The sequence below is a fragment of the Sminthopsis crassicaudata genome, chromosome 2, assembly GCF_048593235.1.
Source record: "Sminthopsis crassicaudata isolate SCR6 chromosome 2, ASM4859323v1, whole genome shotgun sequence".
NCBI lineage: Eukaryota > Metazoa > Chordata > Mammalia > Dasyuromorphia > Dasyuridae > Sminthopsis > Sminthopsis crassicaudata.
This window is the reverse complement of record NC_133618.1, coordinates 110,702,187-110,724,065: the sequence shown is the minus strand read 5'-3', so window position 1 is coordinate 110,724,065 and position 21,879 is coordinate 110,702,187. Positions and strand designations below refer to the sequence as shown.

At 34.2% G+C, this 21,879-nt stretch overlaps 1 protein-coding gene across 5 annotated transcripts in view; it reads right to left on the bottom strand.

Moving 5' to 3' along the window:
* Positions 1-21,879, bottom strand: part of SANBR (SANT and BTB domain regulator of CSR) — a 68,291-nt gene that overhangs the window by 31,077 nt on the left and 15,335 nt on the right. For all 5 annotated transcript variants that reach the window (XM_074286999.1, XM_074287001.1, XM_074286998.1 and 2 more), the window contains exons 3-10: positions 21,218-21,404; positions 20,282-20,375; positions 15,158-15,396; positions 13,816-13,874; positions 10,782-10,942; positions 6,043-6,129; positions 5,840-5,950; positions 4,557-4,680 (exon numbers count right to left, since the gene is read on the bottom strand). In XM_074286999.1, coding sequence (XP_074143100.1) covers positions 4,557-4,680; positions 5,840-5,950; positions 6,043-6,129; positions 10,782-10,942; positions 13,816-13,874; positions 15,158-15,396; positions 20,282-20,375; positions 21,218-21,404 — 1,062 coding nt within the window. The remainder of the gene's footprint in view (positions 1-4,556; positions 4,681-5,839; positions 5,951-6,042; positions 6,130-10,781; positions 10,943-13,815; positions 13,875-15,157; positions 15,397-20,281; positions 20,376-21,217; positions 21,405-21,879) is intronic.

Here is a 21,879-nt window from a genome sequence, read left to right as displayed (position 1 = left end):
TTTCAAGTTTTCTGCTTCTTTACAGAGATGGCTATTAGGTGATCCAGGCAGTTATTGTTTATTATTTCTTGAAAGGGGAAGACTACTCTCTTTTTTTGTCATGATATTTAGATAGTCCAGAAATATTTGAATTCCACCCCCCTCACCCCCCCAAATCTATTTTCTAGGCCCATTGTTTTTGTTATATCTTACTTTTTTCCCTCTATTTTTGGTATAAACTGTTTTTTTCCCTATATTTTTATTTTGTTTTTAACATCTTTTGTTTCTCTTGCTGTCATGACTTTCTTTTTCTCAAATTTTTCAGGTTTGTGGTATGGCACATGTATCTCTTATGCCAAGCAATTAGTACCATTTTTGCGTCTTTCTTCCACAGCATCATTTCCATTTTCCCCCCCATTTTTCATTTATAATATTTTTAATTCTAGTTCAATTTCTACCCAAGCTGTGTGTTTCTCTGAAGCTCTGCTTTTTATTTTCAAAATATGTACATGGATAATTTTCAACATTTGCCCTTACAAAATCTTGTGTTTTAATTTTTTCCCTCCATCCCTTCTCCTAGATGGCAAGTGACCTAATATATGTTAAATATGTGCAATTCTTCTATACATATTTCCACAAATATGCTGCACAAGAAAAATCAGATCAAAAAGGAAAAACATGAGAAAATAAAATGCAAGCAAACAACAAGAAAAAGAGTGAAAATGCTATGTTACAGTTCACATTCAGTTCCCCCAGTCCTCTCACTGGGTACGGATGGCTTTATTCATCACAAGACTAATGGAACTGGCCTGAATCATCTCATTGTTAATGAGAGGCATGTCCATCAGAATGGATCATCATATAACCTTGTTGTTGCCATGTACAATGATCTCCTGGTTTTGCTCACTTCACTTAGCATTAGTTCATGTAAGTCTCTTCAGGCCTCTCTGAAATCATCCTGTTGGTCATTTCTTATAGAACAATAATATTCCATAACATTCATATACCACAACTTATTCAGCCATTCTCCAACTGATGGGCATCCACTCAGTTTCCAGTTTCTTGCCATATGTAGATATTGCATAACCCCTTTCTTCTTCTGGGTTTATGTTTTGATCTTCCCTGCCACCACAATAGCCCTTTATGGTGCTAAGCTATTTTTATTTGCCCATTCTTCTTGACTTTGAATTTGATGTTAGGGTTAGACTCTGCCTCACTTCTGGACGGAATACTTAGACTGGTCCTGTTGCTTTCTTAGGAGCACTAGGTACTGTATTATTCCAGGATATCTGAGATTTTGCTCTCAAAGTGGTCTCAGGGTAAAGTCTAATTTCTGTCCCTCTTCTTCCCACCCAGTGTGAGTTTTGATAGTTCCTGATTTGGGTTTGGATCTGAGCAAGAGGAGATTGCTGCTATAAACTGTTCCTATAAGCCAGGAGAAAAGCTCTGTTGGTTCAGAGTGACAGAAGGCTTTCCTTTTAATCTGGGATTCTTGCCTTGGTTATTTCTCTGTAGGCCAGGTTAATTAGAAATGAGACTCTACTCTATGCCTGGAATCTAAACCATATATCTGCTGCTGACTTCTGAATTTCCTTTTTTCCCATAGGGAGGGCCCAGGGTCTCCCTATTTAGAATGGGGACACACCCTTCATACATAGGTCCTCTTCTCCGTTTGCCCTAGATTTGTGATTCATAACTGGGTGAAGACAAATCTATCGGTTTGTGCTTATCCCTTCACAGTGCCCTGGAAGAGGCCTAGGACCTCCTTTTGCCTTGGGGTACAGGATCTACCAAGGCCCTGTTGTGCTCAGGCACCTGGTGCTCCCAGCTTGACCCTGTCCACAGTGTCAGGCCTCCCCTTTAGGGTTCTCCATGCAGAGGTGGGTTGGGGAAATCATCAGGATTTGGTCAGGTGTGTTTAGGAAATGTTTGGAATGATTCTGTGGAAAGGAGCTCAGTGGTTTTGCTTCTCTTCCTATAGTTCTGCTATTGTGGTTCTGACCTTTTTTCAATCTTCATCCTCGACCTCTCTACAGCCTTTGAAACTGTCAAACAAACTCTTCTCCAAGGACTCTTCTTTTTGGGTTTCCCTGAATTTCTCTATGTGACCACTCTTTGTTGAATGACTGTTCTTTCCTCGTCTTCTCTGCTGGATCTTTATCCAGGTTCTATTCATTAAAAGGCAATGTGCCCCAAGACTAAATGCACTCTCTGGGTGACAATTATCATCCCTTTGCTGACAGACCTCACATGAATTTATCCAGCTCCAACCTCTCTCCAAACCTCTATACTCACATCTCTAATTGTTTATTAGAAATCTTCAACTAGATGTATTCCCAACTCCTGGGGAGTGTAGAGCTAGCAGAGCTCATGAGCTTGCAAATTTGGAACTGTAAATGCTGACTCGATTTCAGCATTAAATCTGCTATTAATATGGTTAGCTTTGGGAATTGGGGCAACCACCCGACTGGTTATTTGGAAAAAAGTGAACCAGCACAGGCCAAAGTTCCTGTAGCATCAGCCCAAGAATAGCCTCTGAATTTCCAGGCTGAGTTTGAGAGAGAAATCTAGTATCACAAAAATAAGGAAAAAACCTTGCATATCTTAATACATATACAGAAGATACCTTGATGGAGGAAACCATTTAAGATGATATTTGCATTTTGTTTATCAAGCAATAATAATCAACAACAAGCAACATAATCTGATTCTGGTTAAGAAACAGAAAGGTGGATCAATAAAACAGAGTAGACATACAATACACAGTAGCAAATAATTGTAGCAACCCTGTATTTGAAAAAAAAATGTAAACATTTAAGCTTTTGGGATAAGAATACACTATTTGGTAAAAATTATTGGGAAAACTGGAAAGCAGTCAGGCAGAAACTGGATATAGTTCAATATTTTATACCATTTATCGAGATAAGGTCAAAAAGCATATAAATATAAAGGACCTAAATATAAAGGGAGATATAATCTAAAAGAACATGAAACATATTACTTATCAGTAATATCTTATACTCTAATAATCTATATTTTATAATCTCATTATCTCTTATCAGACGTGTGGATAGGAGAAGAATTTATGGATAAAAAAGAGATAGAAGTAAAATGCACAATTTTGATTACATTAAATTAAATAGTTTTTGTACAAATAAAACCAATGTAGCCAAGACTAGAAGAAAGCAGAAAACTAGGAAAAAATTTTGTAGGCCATTTTCTTGGATAAAGATCTATACACACATATGCACACACAGAGAAAAAAGAGAAAATCAGAGAGACAGAGAAAACTTTGTCAAAAATAATATGAGTCACTGTCCAATTGATAAATGGTCAAAGGACATGAAGAGGCATTTTTATGAAGGAATAAAAATGATACATACACACATATCATCATATGAAAAAATACTCTAAATCATTATTGATTAGAGAAATGCAAATAAAAAACTTTACTATTAGATTGGCTAAAATGATAAGATGGGAAAAGTGAAAAATGTTGGAGGGGATATAAAAAATTGGAATACAAATGGACTCCTGGTAGAACTGTGAACTGAATTAATCATTTTGGAGAGCAATATGGAATTCTGTTTGGTATTATAAAACTGTGTAATTGATTCAGTAATACAACTATCAGATCTATTTTCCAAAGTCATCAGGGAAAAAGGAAAAAACCCATGTTCTAAAATATTTATAGTAGCTTTCTTTGTGATGACTAAGAACCAGAAATTGAGGAAATGCTTTTAAATTGGGAAATGACTAATATGGTATTATGACTGTGGAATATTATTGTGATGAAGTATTACTGTGCAGTAAAACATGATGAACAGATTGATTTAAAAAATATGGAAAGATTTGCATGAAATAGTGAAAAGGGAAATTAGTAGAATTAAGAAAACATTGTATTCAATAAAAGCAATATTGTTTGAAGAATAATTGTGAACAACTAAGTTATTCTGAGTACTATGAATACTCAAATCAACTATAAAGGATCTATGAAGGAAGATGCTATCCACTTCCTGAGAAATAACTGGAAAAAATATGCTTATAATTGTTTTGTATATATTAATTATCTGTGTCAAAGTGTGGGAGAGGGAGAAAGAGAGGGAGACAATTTGGAACTTAAAATGCAACAAAAAATAAATTTAATTAAAGAAAAATAAGCATTGGAGTTTAGCATAATTCTTTATACTTTTAGTACCATACACTATAAAAATAAAGTCTACTATAGAATGTAAGTGAAAGCCTCATTGTTCCCTTGTTTTCACAAAGAAAAATATATCTATTTACTTTTGAAACTGTCAGATGCAAACATGGAAACATCACCTGATATCTGACTATAAGATTTTGCTTCTTGGGACAGCTAGAGGGCACAGTGGATATAGTGCTGGCCTTGAAATCAGGAGGACCCGAGTTCAAATCCAGCCTCAGACACTTAATTCTCATTAGCTGTGTGACTCTGAGCATACAATTAGGATTCACACACACACACACACACACACACACACACACACACACACAATATTTTGTTTCTCTCATGTAGACAGTGAGCAGGAAGAAAGGAAGACAGAAGTACTCACTTGGTGACATCTAGAACACGTCAGCCAATTGACGGTACCCCATAATCTCCAATATACATCTCTCCAAGACTTTAATTCCTCAAAAAGACTAGCCAAATATTCATGAACTTCCCAAGTTTTATCTCTGAGGAGAAGATAAGTAATCTTATTTTAATGAACAGCAACTTAAATACTTTGTTTATTTTAGACTTAAAAAAAAAATCAAACAAACTAAGGCTTCTACTCCTAGCAAAGCATCTTAAATGATTAGTTTGACATGAAATAGGATGGAAGAGGAAGGGAAACTATATGTAAGGCATTTTGGTATGGTAGCTACAGGATGTAGAGTCAGTAAAACTGAGTTCACATCCTTACAGTTAAGTTACATACAGCAACTACAGGGAAGCCTCATTTTACTCATGGGTAAAATAGGAAGATACCTCTAGTATTAACTATAGAGTTGTATCTATTATTATTGTTTCTTAGAAGAATTTGTTTTTCATATTTATTAAGAATCCTGTAGGCTGAATCCAGTTACAATGAATCTTGGAGAGTGTCTTTTTTTTATTTTATTCAAATTATTTTTGTAATCATTATTCTAAGGGTTAGCATTTGTATAGTATTTGCTTTACATATATTCTCTTAGTCATCCATAATCATATGAATTAAGTGAAGTGCCAGGGGAAGGGCAAACTTTGAGTCATAGAAATTATTATGGATGCATATGTTGTAACAATCTGATAACATTCTTGGTAACTGCAAATATGTTATCATTGTATCACATCTCTCCCAATTAACCAATTTCTTGACCATTTCTTATTTTTAATACTTAAAAAAAAATCAGCATTATAAAATATGCATATACAGTGTGAAACAGCATAATGGTTCACCTTGAAAGCTCTTTATTGAAGAACAAAAACAGCAGGAGTCCTTAAGGTTAAGGGTAAAACTTTAGTACCACTGAATATAGTATATACAAAGTATTACTCCATTGATGTAAACAAAACTGAAAAATAGTATTACTCATAGCTCTTCACATATAATAACAAGCATCATTAATTAACTAATTAATAAAATGGTCTGTTATTTGAGATAATACTGTGAACCAGGTTCAGAACCTACAAGGAATCCTTGACTCTTCATTCTCCTAAACCTTTCATGACTAGTCAGTTGCCCAGTCTTGATCAGTCTACTTCCCTAGTATCTTCTATGTTCTCTTCTCTCCACTTAGAGGCGTGAAAATATTTCTGTAAACATATGAAAAGTTTACACCAAAGGAAATTTAGCATTTACTTTTACCACACCTTATGTGAATATAAACAATGTTTCCATGTTGGTTTATGTTGATTTTTCCTGGAATGCAAGGAATTCTTGTTTCTGTTTCTTTAGTTAGAAGTTTCTTACACAAACAGCATCTAAAACAAAACAGAAACATTCAAATTTGTAATTAGGAATATATGATTCAGTGTAAAATGTCTATCACATAATTAATATTGAATAATTTTACCTGTATAACGTAGCTGCACTATTCCGAGAATCTGGGTTCTGGTAGTCTGGATCAAAAAGTCTTTCAATCTTCTTACAAAAAAGTTTACTGTTAATGACAAATATATCTCTTGAACTGATTGCAACTATGTATTTTGATTTTGACATAAATATTACTGGGTAGTACTATGGAAAAAAAAACAAAACATTCAACTGTACAGGAGGCAAAGTAATTAGGAAAATTCTTGCCTTAGCTCTACTTGATGGGTTAACATTATGTAATTTTGTTGTAGTTTGTTATGCAAATTATTGTAAAGAGGTGATGTTTTAATCAAAGTTGGATGTTGTAGGAAAATCAGATAAGATAAGCTTTTTCCTGCCAATAAGGAAAAATATGCTGAAAAAGCAAAAAATATTGTAGGCACTGGATTGGAGGTTAAAGAAGATTCATCATGGTGATGATTTCATAGATTCAATGAATTAATGTATAATCTTTTCCGTGCCTACTGATATATGTTCTGGCTACTATGATTCCCTTTCATTAGAATGGCTCTAACAATCAGAGCATCAGAGGGAAAAAAATAGAAATTTTAGATTGAAGAGTTCATTACCTTCTTCTAAGAAAAACTTGTCTTAAATATATAGATTTTTCTGTATAGGCCTGTGATTTCAGTATTTATTAAGGATCAAAAATGTGACAGATACTGATGCTAGATTTAGAGTAAATAAACATTTATTGAGAGAACAGAACAAAATAAACATTTGCTAAATGATAAAAGCATTAAGGCAGTCAAATAGGTGACATAAAAGAAGAGGTCAGTATTGCTTAATACAAAGAAAAGGAAGTTGGGTGTGCCTTCTATTTATTAAGGAATTGAGTACAGATGTTACTCATAACACAATGAACTGACTATGATCTATGTTTTGAGCCTGTTATGTGGCAGGCAGTGATAAGTACTGGGATAGAAAGAAAGAGGAAGTCGGTTGAAAACAATGAAAGACAAGTGAGGTACACACACAGAGGATGAAGTCAGGAAGACTCTTGTTAGTTGGGTGACCTTAGCCAAGGCAGCAATCTCCCCTTTCCCTGATGCCCAGTCTGTGTCCTCATATGTTAAATAAAGGAGTTGGACTTGAGGGTCTTTAGGATTCTTTCCACCTGAAGCTTAAAAACTCAGGTGAGATTACAAGACAAAGAACACATATAATATAATAAATACATAATATAACAATCAAACTGAGAATTGGTTGGATTCAAAGAGTCATCATCAACAGTCCTGGATCTACTAGGTAGGATGTCTCTGGTGTCACGTAACTTTCTTCTGTACTCCTGAACATCGTATAAGTGACTTGGACAAAGGGAGGGAGGTCACGCTCATCAAATCTATGGGTGGCACTAGTCTGGGAGGCAAATAGGCTAGCACAACAGGTTGATTCTAATAAGATAAAATCCAGTATGGGTAAACGAATTATTACATTTAGGTTAAAAATTGAACTTTATCAAATACACAGTAAAACAAAACAAAACAAAACAAAATATGGTAAGTTTATCTGGAAAAAGATCTGGGGGTTTAAGTAGACTACATGTTCAACATAAGTCAAGAGAATGATGTGAGCGGCTAAAAAGGCTACTTCAATCTTGAGATATGTTGAGAACATGACTTCAGTAATAAGGAGATCCCGGGGCCATTAGCTCATAGAGTTGCTAGGTGGAATAACCTCAGAGGCCATGTAGAGCAATTTCCTCTTTTTGTAGATGAGGAAACTGAGAAACACTCATAGTGATTTGAATCCAGGTCCTAGGTTAATAATCCTGCACTCAGAGCCGATCAGACAAAATGTGGTTACCGAGTTTGTACTCGGTACAAAACACCTAGGGAAGGGCAAGCCTGGAGTCTGGCTTGAAGAAGAAACAGTTAAAGGAAACCAAGATATTTAGTTTTAAGAGAAGATACAGGACAGCCCAAGCATCTCAAGGGCCCTATAGAAAGGGACAAGTGCTCTGTTTGGTCCCAGAGAACAGAACAAGCTTAGGGGACTGAAATGACCAAGAAGCAAATTTTGGCTTGATGTTAGGAAAAACTTGAGAATTAGTGACGTTCTCAAATGGAAGGGGCTCCATGGGGAAACAGGAGTTTGAGGCACAATGCAGTGAAAATGTGGTTAGGGATTCAAGCACCCGAGTTCAAATCTTCCCTCAAACACAGCATATGTTAGCATCAGAGTGACCCTGAGCAAGTTGTTCAAACTTTAAACCTCAGTCCCCTCACCTGTAAAATGGAGATTTTACTATTTTACTACCTACCTCACAAGATATCTCAAATGAGATTTTATATATTATGTATTTATATATATGAATATTAAAGCTATATAATATAGCTGATATATATATAAAATATATATATGTAATATATATTAAAGCTATATAAATATTAATAATTTAATTAATTATTAAGCATCTACACTACACAAAAAGGGAATAGTCCCTGCTCTTAAGGATTATTGTCTATGAGGAGAGATAAGTTACAACTGTTACAAGAGAAATTCTTTTTTTGGGTATAGGTTTTTCTAGAAGGCCACTAAGGTATCATCCAACTCTGAAGTTGTGAAATTGTGAGACAAAAAGCAAAGTCCAAGAGTTTATACCATATCATGGGGGCAGCTAGGTGGCGCAATGGATAGAGCACCAGCCTTGAATTCAGGACCACCCGAATTCAAATCTGGTCTCAGACACTTAACACTTCCTAGCTGTGTGACCATGGGCCAGTCACTTAACCCCAGCCTCAGAGGAAATTAAAAAAAAAAAAAAAAAAAAAAAAAAAAAAAAAAAAAAGAAATGAAGGATATTATAAAGCAGAGTTGGGTAGGGAATTCATTACAGATGGGGGGCATGGGAGGAAATAAGTATGCCAAAAAATGAAAATGAGATCTTGTTGATTAGGGGCATCAAGTAAGTCAGTTATAACATGAATTACATGAAGGAAAGTAATGAGCAGTAAGCTTGAAAAAGGCTGATGTCAGATTGTGAAGAGCTTTAAAATCCAAAAAGAAGTTTGTATTTTACCCTAAAGATTATAAGGAACTTAAAGAGAGTCTTGAGCAGGAGAGTGACATGATCAATACCATACTTTAAGAATATCATTTTGACAGTTGCCAGATTTGGTTATTGAGAGATCACTGGTTACCTTGGAGAGGGCAATTTTAGTACATGTTAGTACATGTAAGGAAGCCCTGATGTGGAAGGAAACTCCCTTTACTAGTGAATAGCATCAATTTTTTTTTTTTAGAATGAAAAGTATTTGAGGATTGGTTATTCTGTGTCAAATACTAGGGATTCTAATGCAAAGTAAGAATCCCCAATATCAAGGAGCTTATATTCTAAAGGGAGCAGTGGTCAGGGAATGGGGTTTTGATCTGGGAAGTCACAAAGATGCTAAGATGGACAATACAGAAATTCATTAATGTATCCTTTCTAGAGCAATGGCACATAAACTGATTACAGTCCTCAAATAGGGGAAAGTTTGAAGATGCAAAGGCCAACAATGCCCAGGTGAAAATAAAGACATTTTCTCCAGTGGCTGCTGGAGGCATTAAGAGGCTGAGTGATTTACTCACCACTCAGCATGTGTCAGGGAAAGGACTTTTTTTTTTTCCTGGTTTGAGGCTGGCTCTCTTTCCACAGTTATAAGCAAGAAACTGTTGAAAGTTATTTAAAATAAGTGCTACACAGAAGTATATGACATAATCCTTATTTTGATGAATCCAATTTGGGAGATATCAAAGAACAAAAAACCCCAAACCATCTACAAAAAAGGAAGTATAAGTTACATATGAATGATTCAGAGACTAAATGTTGTAGGAGGTCATTCACAGGATGGAAAAATCACTCAACTAGAAAGATCTGAGAAATTTACAGTAGAAGATGTAGTTGGGCTATAAGAGGAAAGAAGAAATAGGAATTTAGTTGGCAGAGGTTGTGAGAGAAGGCATTTCTATCAGAGATAATAGCACAGGCAAAAATTATGAAGGTCAAATACCTGTTGCATTCAAAGAATGGAACACAGACCAATTTGGTTGGAGAACAGGATTCATATGCAGGAGTGTGGTGAAATATAAAGCTATAAAAGGTAGGTTGAGGCAAGAAAATGGGTTTTGTACTATGGTAGAAGTATGAGGTAATAAGGGCCTGAACTAGATTGTAAGAAGGATTGGGTAGAAGGGAAAGATGCTAAAATTACTTAAGTAGCTATATCCAAAGAATACTTTAAATAGAAAACCAAAACCAATTCAAACAAAAAAATTAAAGATTTGTAGAGTTCAGCCACCTTCTGTTTGAAGTACTTTATCTCAACTACAGTCATATTTTTCCTACCTGGATGTAACTTTTATAATTGTGTAGTATTTTTCTATTTTGTTAATAGCCTCTTTCTTATAATTCTGTGAGACACAAGAAGGAAACAGATATGAGACATAGTAAGTGACTTAAGTCTACTGGGTCAGGATAAAACCCAAGTACTCAAGTGTTTTTCCCTAATATTCAAGGTTGTTTTGAGTCTAAAACCATCTACCAGTGTATGTGTTTCCAAAAAGTATTTTTAAAATGTATTTATTTAAATGTTTTAAAATTATTGACCATTCAGTTGACATCTTTTCTGCAAGAAGGATATTTCACATATAAGGTTCTAAAAATATTCAAAGATAAAACAGATTTACTTTTTAAAGGAAAAATGATGAATTTCAAATTTAAGCTTTGAAATTTACCTCCTAAACTTATCTTTTTTGTCCTTTACATCATCAACTTCATTATGTGTGAACAGATCAGCTATACGTGTAAGGAGGTTTGCATTAATACAATTCATGTTGCATGGGGTGGATACTATAGCATTCATGTGTTTATGGCAATAATGAATACACTGTTCAACCTACAAAGAAGAAAAAAAGACAATGAATATTGAAAATGCTAGGATGAATGCTGATGTTTTTCTATATCAACAAGGTCACACAATAAACATTTATGGTGGGATTAACCCAAGTACATAACACGAAATTTTGTCTAGTATTAATACCATTGCACAGGTGATGTGGCAGATAATGTTTTAAATTTACAGAATAAAATACTTAAGAATACTTCTGTATTCTTAGGTATTTCTGAATGTTTTAAAGTTTTCCAACTCATGGCACATAATCTGAAAGTCCTATCATTAGGCTGAACCATATCTTCATAGTATGCTTGGTCTATTGTGACTTTTCAAGACCCCAAATTATGAAAATTTTGTAAGCTTAATATGATTACAAACAACATTGTGGTATAATTCAGATATAGTTTCATCAGTCATTGAGTCCAAATTTACATAAAAAATAAATATGACATTTGTGAAAAATTTTTAGAATTAACAATGAAAAACATTTTAATGAGTCTGAAAGTCATGAGAACTTTTTTTTTTTTTTGCAAAGTTCAAAACCCTTCACAATTAAGTTTTATGATTTACTCTAGGAAACAATAAAAATGGACTACAGTCAGTTTTAAGTAATGAACCTTTCTGAACGGAAGTTGATATTCAGATAAGACCCAACAAGAGTCTATCTCTGAGACCATGCATCAAAGGTATTCTGGCTTAGGAGGGTCTGTAAGATGATCTATTGGTAAAGCCCTCAGGAGAGTCCAGCCAAGATAAAGAATTAGAGTAGAACTTTAATGAAGATTACATGATGTTAAGCTACAATTCAAGAAAAAATTTATTAAATGCTTAGGATGTGCAAGAGACCAGCATCATGGTGAGTGGTGAGAATATATAAACACAATATTTCATGCCATGTAGGAGGTAGTGACTGAAGGAAGAGAGGTTTCTAAGAGGCAGAGGTGAGGAAGAAGAGCATTCCAGGAAGAAACAGGAAAACAGTTTGTATTGCAAACTCCTAGTGTGCCAATTGGACTATAACAGAGGTGTTTCATCTAGTGTGGATGGCTTTAAAATACTAGGTTGAAGATTTTTTTATTTTATCCTAGAGACCAACAGGAGCCATGCAAGATTTCTGAAAAGGTGAACCGCTTAATCACATTTATTTATTTATTTTTAAAATAATAGTGTTTATTTACCAGATATTTGCATGGGTAATTTTACAACATTGGCAATTGCCAAACCATTTGTTCCAATTTTTCCCCTCCTTCCCCCCCTCCCCAAGATGGCAGGTCGACCAATACATGTTAAATATATTAGAGTATAAATTAAATACAATATATGTATACATGACCAAACAGTTGTTTTGCTGAACAAAAAGAATCGGACTTTGAAATAGTATACATTTAGCCTAATCACATTTATTTTTTAAGAATATTCATTTAGTAGCTATCTAGAGGAAGACCAAAAGCAAGGATACTAATGAATAAACTACTGCAATGAGGACCTGGAGTAGGGAGGCTGGGGAAGTAGCAGAGAAGATAGTGAGTGCAGGAGATGTGGATCTAAAATCAATGAAACTTGGGAACAAATTAAATGTGGGGGATGAGGAAAAGGGAAAAGTCATGGAGGCCTCCTTCTTGTCACCTGGATTTGCCTTCTTGCCTCCCTCCCATTCAACTAGTTTTTAGTCATTCCTCCTTCCTTTCTCAGCATCTCGTCTCCTCTCTAGCTGGTTCACCCACCTCACTTCTCACCTTCATTATCTCCATTTTCCATTGCCATTTTCCACTAGGCTGCCAAATGGGACCCCCAAGACAATATTGCCATGCCATTGTCTGCAACATTCTGTGTCATGTCACAGTGGTCTTGTGCACCTGGAATGCATTCCTTTCTCATCTCTTTCTCTTTGAATCCGTAGATTGCTTTAAGCACAGCTCAAGCCTTCCCTTAAGATATAAGGCTTTACCCTTGCATCTTGGTATTCTCTTTCTGTCCTGAAATTACTTTGCATTTAATTATCTATGAACATGTTCCATATAATGGTAGATCACAAATTCTTTGAGGCCTGCAACTATTTTGCTTATGTCTTTCACTAAGGTCTTACATATAACAGGCTTAATAAATGTTTGGTGGAACTGGGAAGATCCAAAATGGAGCTTTAGGAGTCTAGTTGGTAGTCCAATGATGATAATATATAAAAGGTTGCAGAAAAATAAAAGTACTATTTATCATTGCTTTTTTTTTTTTCTCCCTGAGGCAATTGGGGTTAAGTGACTTGCCCAGGGTCACACATCTAGGAAGTGTTAAGTGTCTGAAACCAGATTTGAACTCTTGACTTCAGGGCTTGTGTTCTAGCTGCCCCCATTGCATTTTTTTTTAAAATGGATATTACAGTACCATTTATGTTGATGTTTTAACGGATAACACCAAGCCTAGACATGAGCATTTATTAATTTTTTGGTATGCCTATATTCTTCCTTAAAAGTTTGGCTGTCAGAATAAAATTAGTTTGGAGCCAAACATGTGATTGTTTTGCTTCATCCCATCTAAGAATGAGGTCTCTACTTTTACTGATATATAACAACTCACATTTGTACAACATTTTAAGTTTTGCAAAGAACTTTACATTTTTTAATCTCATTATCATCTCTGATCTTCTCTCACATTCCTCAAAATTGGAATCTCTAAGAGCTAGTAAATTATTCTCAAAAACATGTTTCTAAAAGGGATATTAGATTCATTTTAATTGAACAATTTGGAATGAAAAGATGTGGCAGGACTTTCAGATACCTGAAGAATAAAAAAATCAAGATGTATCTGGTGATCGAGCATTCCCAATACAACGAAGTAAAATACTGATGTAGTAAAAGGCTTAGGACTCTACAAATACTTACTAATGAATCCATCTTCAAAAATTCAGAAGAAATTAGAATTGAAATGACATTTCCTGGTTCTAAAAATAAATGAGAAAAATGATTAGTTCACATATCTCTTCCTTTATTTGTGACAGAATTTCCATATAACAGATTTAGCTGTGAAAAGCAATGAAATGTAGATCATTTTATATAATACAGCTCCAATACACATTAGTAAATTCAAAATTAAGTTTAGGATTTACTGAAAATGAGCAGCAAATCTTCACTGGACACATACCAACCATATTCAAAATCCCTTTTCACCCCTCAAAATAAGTGAAAAAATAAAGAGTAAATCAATTAAATCCCACATTTCAAGAAGGTAAATTATCATACTTCCTCACTAGAAAAATACAGAGAAGCTGAGATGATTTGATATCATTAATGTTGTTCCAAATAGAGCTATGATCAGTATTTTAGATAATTATAAGACTTCTAAAGAGAAGTAAAATATCACTAGTAAAGAGAATCTGAAACTACTTTCTAAATATAGAATAAGTGAATTTTAAGAAATGTAGCTGGGAGTAAGAGCAATACTTTCAGTTCCTAAAATAATAAATATTTTGTTCCTATTTTGAAGTATGGTTATTTAAGGTATTATTTCATATGGACATTTATTGGAGCTAAGAAGCATACAGCTTCCTGTCTAATTATGGCAGCTTCATGATTTATCTTGCTTATCAGATTAACTTGACCACTGATAGTATTACATAATGGGAGGAGTCTTAGAATTGAAAAGTCTTGGACTCTTAATTCTTCTGAAAGTATAGTGGCTGTATTGCTATGGACAAGTGGTTTTACCCTCTCAGTTTATCTTAGACAATTGTCTCAGACTAGAAGCTAAAGATTGATATTAGTGGAGATATCCATATGCTGATGAAAAACACCAACCTGTCAAGACAAATATGTATTATCATTTCAAAGAATACCAGGTTTTTAAGTGTTAGTACTGATGAGGAAGTTAACATGTGCTATAAATCCAATGGGAAAGGCTATAAAGAAAAATTTTAATTTTGTTTAAGATATTTTTATTAGAGAATACATTATATGGCTACAAGTCTTTATCCTCTAAAAATTGATTTGGAAAATGTCATTTTTAATATCTGGAGAGCTATCCTCTTATCAGAAACTATTATAATTTATTAATTTATAAAAAGGGATGATGTGTCAGTTTTCTAAAAGACATTAATACCAATGTGGATTTAAATGAACACTATACTTTGAAACAATTTTCCCCATTGCATTATTGCATCTATAAAGCAACTATTGGATGGCATTCCAACTTCTTAATGAATAGCTTGTACTAAATAAGCACTTTTACCTAAAGTGGGTATATCACAATTTTCATTCTCCTTAGAGTTCCTTTTCACATACTGTATCAACCAGTTGAAGATGTGAACATCACAGTGAACTGAAATGTCTACCTCCTCCCAGCGCTGGGCATCCACAGAGAGATATTCAGCAAAATACTTCATTTCTGATATCAAAAGATCTCGAGGGCAAGTAAAATCTTCTTTCAGATTTTTTGCTTCATCACATACATGAATCACCATATTTGGCCTTCATTTAAAAAATTACAAAGAAATTAGCACAGTTTGAAAAGGTGAGTCCAACCCATATTTATTACAAACAGTTAGAAAAAAACTAAAGATATAGATTTGAAACAAGTTTGTAGAATTTTATTATTCTGGTAGCCTACTAAATTTCAAATTTTATGTACTTACTAAAAATAACTTTTGACAAAAATGAAACTTCATAGGTGAACAATCTGCTTTTGGTTATTAGCAATTGACACAAATGTATATTATTTTATGCAAGACTTTAAAAAAACTTTCTAAAAACAGCACAAAGAAATTAAATAAACAGGCATAATTCCTAGTGTGACAACCAATCTTAGTCGCTTAAATAAGGATTTCAAGCAATTACAGGAGGAGGGAGATTAGTAAATGAAGAAAGAAGGGAATGAAATACTAAAAACCCTTTGTTACTGTTTTAAAATGCAAAATAATGTAAATTTTAAAATCAGTTTAAGAAATATAAGGACAAAGACAAGGGTTGTAACAAGACGGGAAGGCATGGATTAGTAATGATCTTCTTTCTAAATATTTTTTGGGGTAGAGGAAATACTAGCCATGCTAAAAAAAATTACAAAGTAACTGGTCATAAACAACAAAAGAAAAAAATATTTAGAGGTTTACTTACCTTTTTAAAAAGGAGTTTATACAATGAGCAGACAGACAGTGTAATACAGTGGAAAAAGCAATGGCTCTGGAGTCAGAGGACATGAATTCAAACCTTACTTTTGAAGCTCATTATTTTTGTGACCTTGGGTTTCATCTCCCCGGGGTTGTTTCCTTATTTGTAAAATAAGGGGTTATACTAGATAACTTCTAAAGTCCCTTCCAGCTCAAGAGCTATGATCTTATAAAGTTTACCTTTCTATAGTGATTTATAAAGTTTATACATGAAATGATTGATATTGTTTTAAGGAATTTATTGATTACTCTTCCATTGAAAAGAAGTTTAGTTCTTATGTGCAAAGCTTGGGTTGGATTCTAAATCAGCCTTTGGGGAATTTTCCAATTCCTGACCCTCTTCCCTCAGCCCCACTTTCCTGGGCCAAGGGAGAAGGAGGAGGAGGAAAAGGAAGGGCTATAATATCATCAGCACTGTCCATTAATCCATTCAAAACTCCTGTGTCTTCATTTCAAAAGACAGGAGTAGGCTTTATGGTCCAAGACAAAAAGGAATTATGGGGTATTGACTATAATATTCAGAAAAAATTTAAAAATACAGTTCAGTTAATTTCTACCTTACAAGCATAAGCTCTTGCAGTTAGAGAGAGTACAGTTTTATACTTGTAAAACTGCTAGGATAGTCTTTGGAGAGTTGAAACTCCTCTTTTCTTACCTTGTGGATTTTCTACTTCCACAGGTGGGGTTGATTTCCCAACTCCCTACGAGTACTTATAAAACAGTGTTTATGTTTAGAATGGTTTGGAAAATTGCTGTTTTAATCACTAGAATAAATAGACAGTGTGTGATCTTTGACCCACCCAGGAGGAAAAGTAATATCAGATTTATCGATTCACACTCCTGAAGTACAATTCGGTATCAGAAACTCAAACTTTGATTTTTAGGCAAAAGAATTCAGGGATATAGCAGAGTGTTCTTTTTTCATTAACTGTATGAGTGGCAGGCCACTGAAAAGGTATCACTCTTTTAAGAACTTCGAGAGCGAGTGAGAAAGCGCTCAGATAAATATACCCTACATGTCCATTTTCAGAGCGGACCTTCAAATCATATCTTTTATAATCAGGCTGCTGATTATAAATTGTGATAACTAAAGAAGCTAGGAGAATGGCAAAAAGCTACATAGCTTATCTTTCTTTTCACTCTCCTATGCTCCCTATAGGACAAAACTCTTATGTTTTGAAATTTAATGTTTTAAGACCAATGGATATTATGGCTTCATTCCAATCTGGAGAAGTAGCTAGACATGTGATCAACCATTTTTCCATTGTAGAAATTTCACATGCATTTAAGACAGTTTATGGATTGGCTTACAAATATTTTGCCTTTAGGCGTTTTTGCATTGAATTTGACTTTGCCCATTCCACTGGCATTTCTCATAATCCTATTAGTAAAGTCATTACTGCACAGACTATATCTCCAAGATCTTCTCTTCTAAACAAGAGAAGGGAATTTTGGGATATGCACAAGATGTGTCAATAAATATATGTGATTGCGTGCAATTTTTAAATTTTGATTTTACATTTTTAAATACTTTTGATTTTGTATTTTTAAGTTATTTTGATTTTACATCTTTAAGGTATTTTGATTTTATATTACTATTTTGATTTTATATTTTTAAGTTATTTTGGTTTTACATTTTTAATCTATTTCGGTTTTACACTTTTAAATTATTTTGGTTTTACATTTTTAAATTCTTGCATTTTACCTTAGCAATGCACTTCGGGCATACACAGAAAGTGCAGCTAAAGTGACAGATTGATTAACTTTTGTCTGACTTTTGTTAATCTTTTTGACAACAACTTTGTTTCCACTGTGATGTGGAAAGGCCTGGATGGCATTTGGAAAGGCCCAAGTTGGGCCCTGGGTATATTCTTTCCTAGGTGCAGATCCAGCAGCAGAGTTCATCCCCACCAGAAACATTTGTAACCTGGGGATCCAAGAGAAGGACCAGACAACATCCCAGAGGGACCAGCCAGATGTCAGCAGCCCTCCAGACGCTGATGGCAGCAATGTCCCTCCTCACCATGACACCAGAGACAGCAGACAGTTCCAGTGTTGCAGCTGAAATGGACTGTCTTGGGTGATATGCAATATATAAATTCTGTAAATGGACAATGGGCCTGCTTGCTCCTCCTGTGGCTACTTGCCATATGGTGGCCTGGGAAGAGGCTTTGCCCTATGCTTTCTATTGAAGGACTATGCTTTTAAATTAGTGGGTGAAAAACCAACACACTTGCCATTGTTATTGAGACAATGTTACTGGACATGACTTTGCTTATGTGCACCTGAAACTAGAATTGCTCTAGGATTGTGAAAAGTGCAATAGAGAATTGTGAGAAACTAGAATTGCTCTAGGATTTTGATAAATGTAACTAGAATTGTGACAACCTACCTCACTGATATTTAATTGTTAACTAGAATTGTGATGTTTTACCTTGTTGACTTCCCACCTCAGTGTTGACATCCTACCTCATTGGCATCCAACCTCTTTGGCTTATTATCTCCTTGAGTATGACTTTAATGAACACTTGGGCCACTGTTGAGCCTGGTTCTCATTGTCATACTTCTGTTTACTGATCTGCTGCTTTGTACCTCCTTGGGCATAACACTCTGTCATCTCATGGATCAAGTGAACTAGAGCTGGTGCTAAAAGCTTGGTGAGATGTGCGGTTCCCGCAAAATAATAGAAGGGAATTGTAAGAATGCGGTTCCCGCAAAACAAGAGAAGGGAATTGTAAGGTCCCTTTAAATGGGTGGCACCACAGCACAACAGGAGATTTGAGTGGCCCAGAAGTAATCTCTATGGATATAGGACTGCCCTGTGGGTGGGATCCTGTCCATATTGAGAAAGTTTTGTAATGGGTGACAGCTCTCTCGCTGACTGGCTGTGTGTGTGACTTCACAGGCCCTTTATAAGCCCCCTGCAGACAGCAGTTGCTTTCTTTAATGTGGCTCCCTAACCTGGGGTAGCCAAGCCAAGCTGAAGGATAGCCGAGAGGTAACGTGGATCTTCAGACCAGGTGTTTACTAGGGAGCTGACAAGTCAGGGCATTATGTGAGTAGGTATAATAAAGGCTTTTAAAATTACATGTGGCTGTTCTTGAGCATGCTACTAGTTATTAAACTATAGATTCAAGAGATCGTGGCCAGAGACCTTTGAAGGCCTCAGAGGAGGTAGAGTTGACACTGCAAAGGTCAGTGGTCAAAGGTACTCTGTTGGGCCTAGGGCAGACTAGTAATTGTAACTGCCAAAAGGGCATGTTACACTAACATTACCAGAAAATATTAACAAATATATATATAAAACACACGTTAATTTGGTTGATGGAACAGAAAGTTAATTTTAATATATTACCTAACTTTTAATTTTCTTTACTCAAAAGATAGTATCAAAAAATAATGGAAAAATCCGTTTTAAGTCAAATCTTGTTTGGGTCACTTTATAAAAGAAATATAGGAACAGAACAGATTCACTAAATAATAGAAGCCACTATGTATTTGAATGGCTACATAGTAATCGGTATGAGCAGTTGCCCTATTCCTCATTTCCTGGCCCCTGGGAGCTGGAAAAAAAGGAGGGGAGGGGAGAATAGGATGATAAATCCAAGAATTGTAAATGAAAAAAAAAAAAAAATCCACTAACCATTAGGGAAAAAATATAATTTATAATTGTTTTCTATCAGTTAAAATAAATGATAATTAATTTTAAAAATCTGCTTTCATGATTTAGCAATTTTTTAAAAAGTTAGATGCGATATATAAATATTAGGTAAAAACAATAAATTTTTAGTGAAATTCAATAAAAAGAGTATGACATCAAGGCTGAATAGCATTCAATTAAAACTACATGAAAATATGCAACATAATTTGAAATCAAATCTAGGCTCATCAGTTATAAAGTCAATGAAATAGAGGAAAAAAAACTTTTTTAGATTCAATTATTCTTCAGTTTTACTTTATATTTACAGTAATTATAAATGTAAAAATAAAGTCCAATTTGCTAAAATATAAATTAGTAATAAACCATAAATTAGGATTTTGCACAGGATGACCTGAAACCTAGTTTTGATATTAATATTGTTATTTAATATCATTACATTATAGTAGGGGACTTAAGAAAATTTCTATCATATGTCTTAATAATTTAAAAGTAATATTAGTTTTTATGCAATGAAAAACCAGCCTCCTACCCTTCTGTTTCATCAGCCTTTTCTCCATCTTTATGAGCAGTGCAGTTTTCATTTTCTGAAGAACAATTCCGTGTGGAAGTTATACTAGGTCTTCCTTAAATATAGAAAACAACAACAAATTAAAAGAATGTTTAGAGTTTATGACAACTTGGTTTCTGACACACTGAGTAGTATAGTAAAAACTATACTTTCACAACTATACATGAACTGAAGTCAGCTGGCATTCTTCGTAAATTTTTCTAACAGTACCTGAAAAGTGCCATAATAGAAAAAAAGAACTAATATTGCTAATGATAGCAATTGTTTTCCCAAATAATGCATCCATACTATTTTTATGTGGAAGACACTAAAAAGAGTTTTATGGGGAGAAAAAGAAATAACAGTCAACAACAGATCTCTCTTTTCCTAGAAGGAAACTATTCTAGACTAAGGAATGCTCTGACTCTGAAATAAAATCATTTAACATACATTAGGTGTATCTAATATGAGCAATTGTTTTGATTGTCACTACTGAAAACAACTCTTCTAAATGATAATGGCTAATCAATATAGCTCCTGAATAGGGTATAGAGTCTGAATAATAGAGAAGTTGCTCCTCTAAATTAGGAAAGCAACACCTATCAAAGAAAAAACAACTGAAACACCAAATAGGAATATGAATGAAAAAGCATATAAATGTACTGTCAGAGGTTGTGATAAATGCTGAAGATACAACTAGAGAAAATAGCCCTTACTCTAAAGTAGTTCACATTCTAATGGAAGGAAAAACACATAAAGGAGGGTCAAGCTGCAACTCAGAAAGATATGATTTAATCTCTTCATATTAAAGCACATGAGATTATTCAAATTCTGTGTCTTTATGATATGGTATTGGATGTAACTGGCCTTCAGGAAAAATAACTATGATAAAAATGATAGATTTATTCTAAAGCTTACCTGTTTTGGAAACTGAATTCTGTCTAAGAGGTGGCTCCTGAAACTCTCCGTGTGTGTCAAGGAGTGAGGATTTGATGTACGTTGCTAAATTTTCAACAGAACTTCTTCCAGATGCCATGAGAGGACTGTACTGATTGTCAACAGGTGAACTTCCACTGTTTTTCAATTCATCAAACCTTTTTGCACACTATCATAAAATTTAAAAAAAAAAAAGAAAGAAGGTAAGGAAAAAGTATATTGGTAACATAATTTCCTTTTCTATGAACAATGATTTAATATCAACAGATATTAATCTAGGTTTGTGACAGCTGGAAATCATTACCAAAAATACCAAATCTTTGATGTGCCTTTAAGTTTTTTAAAATGAAGTTCAAAATTGATTTTTTTCCATGTCCTTCTGTATTAACTATATTTTTCTCTGCTGTATTTCTATCATTTGCTGGTAGTTTCATAATTTAATTTGAAAACCTAGATTTTGCTTTAAAGTTATATGGATAATATTCTAAACTGTAAAAATAAATTCTATCCTGAAACCATTATAATAATGACTTAGTCATAAAATAATTGATATTTCATCCTGCATTCTCATAATTTATTTATAAAAATTTTAATTTCTAAAAAAGTTTCAAAAATAAATTTTAACATTTTTATTTCATTGTTTC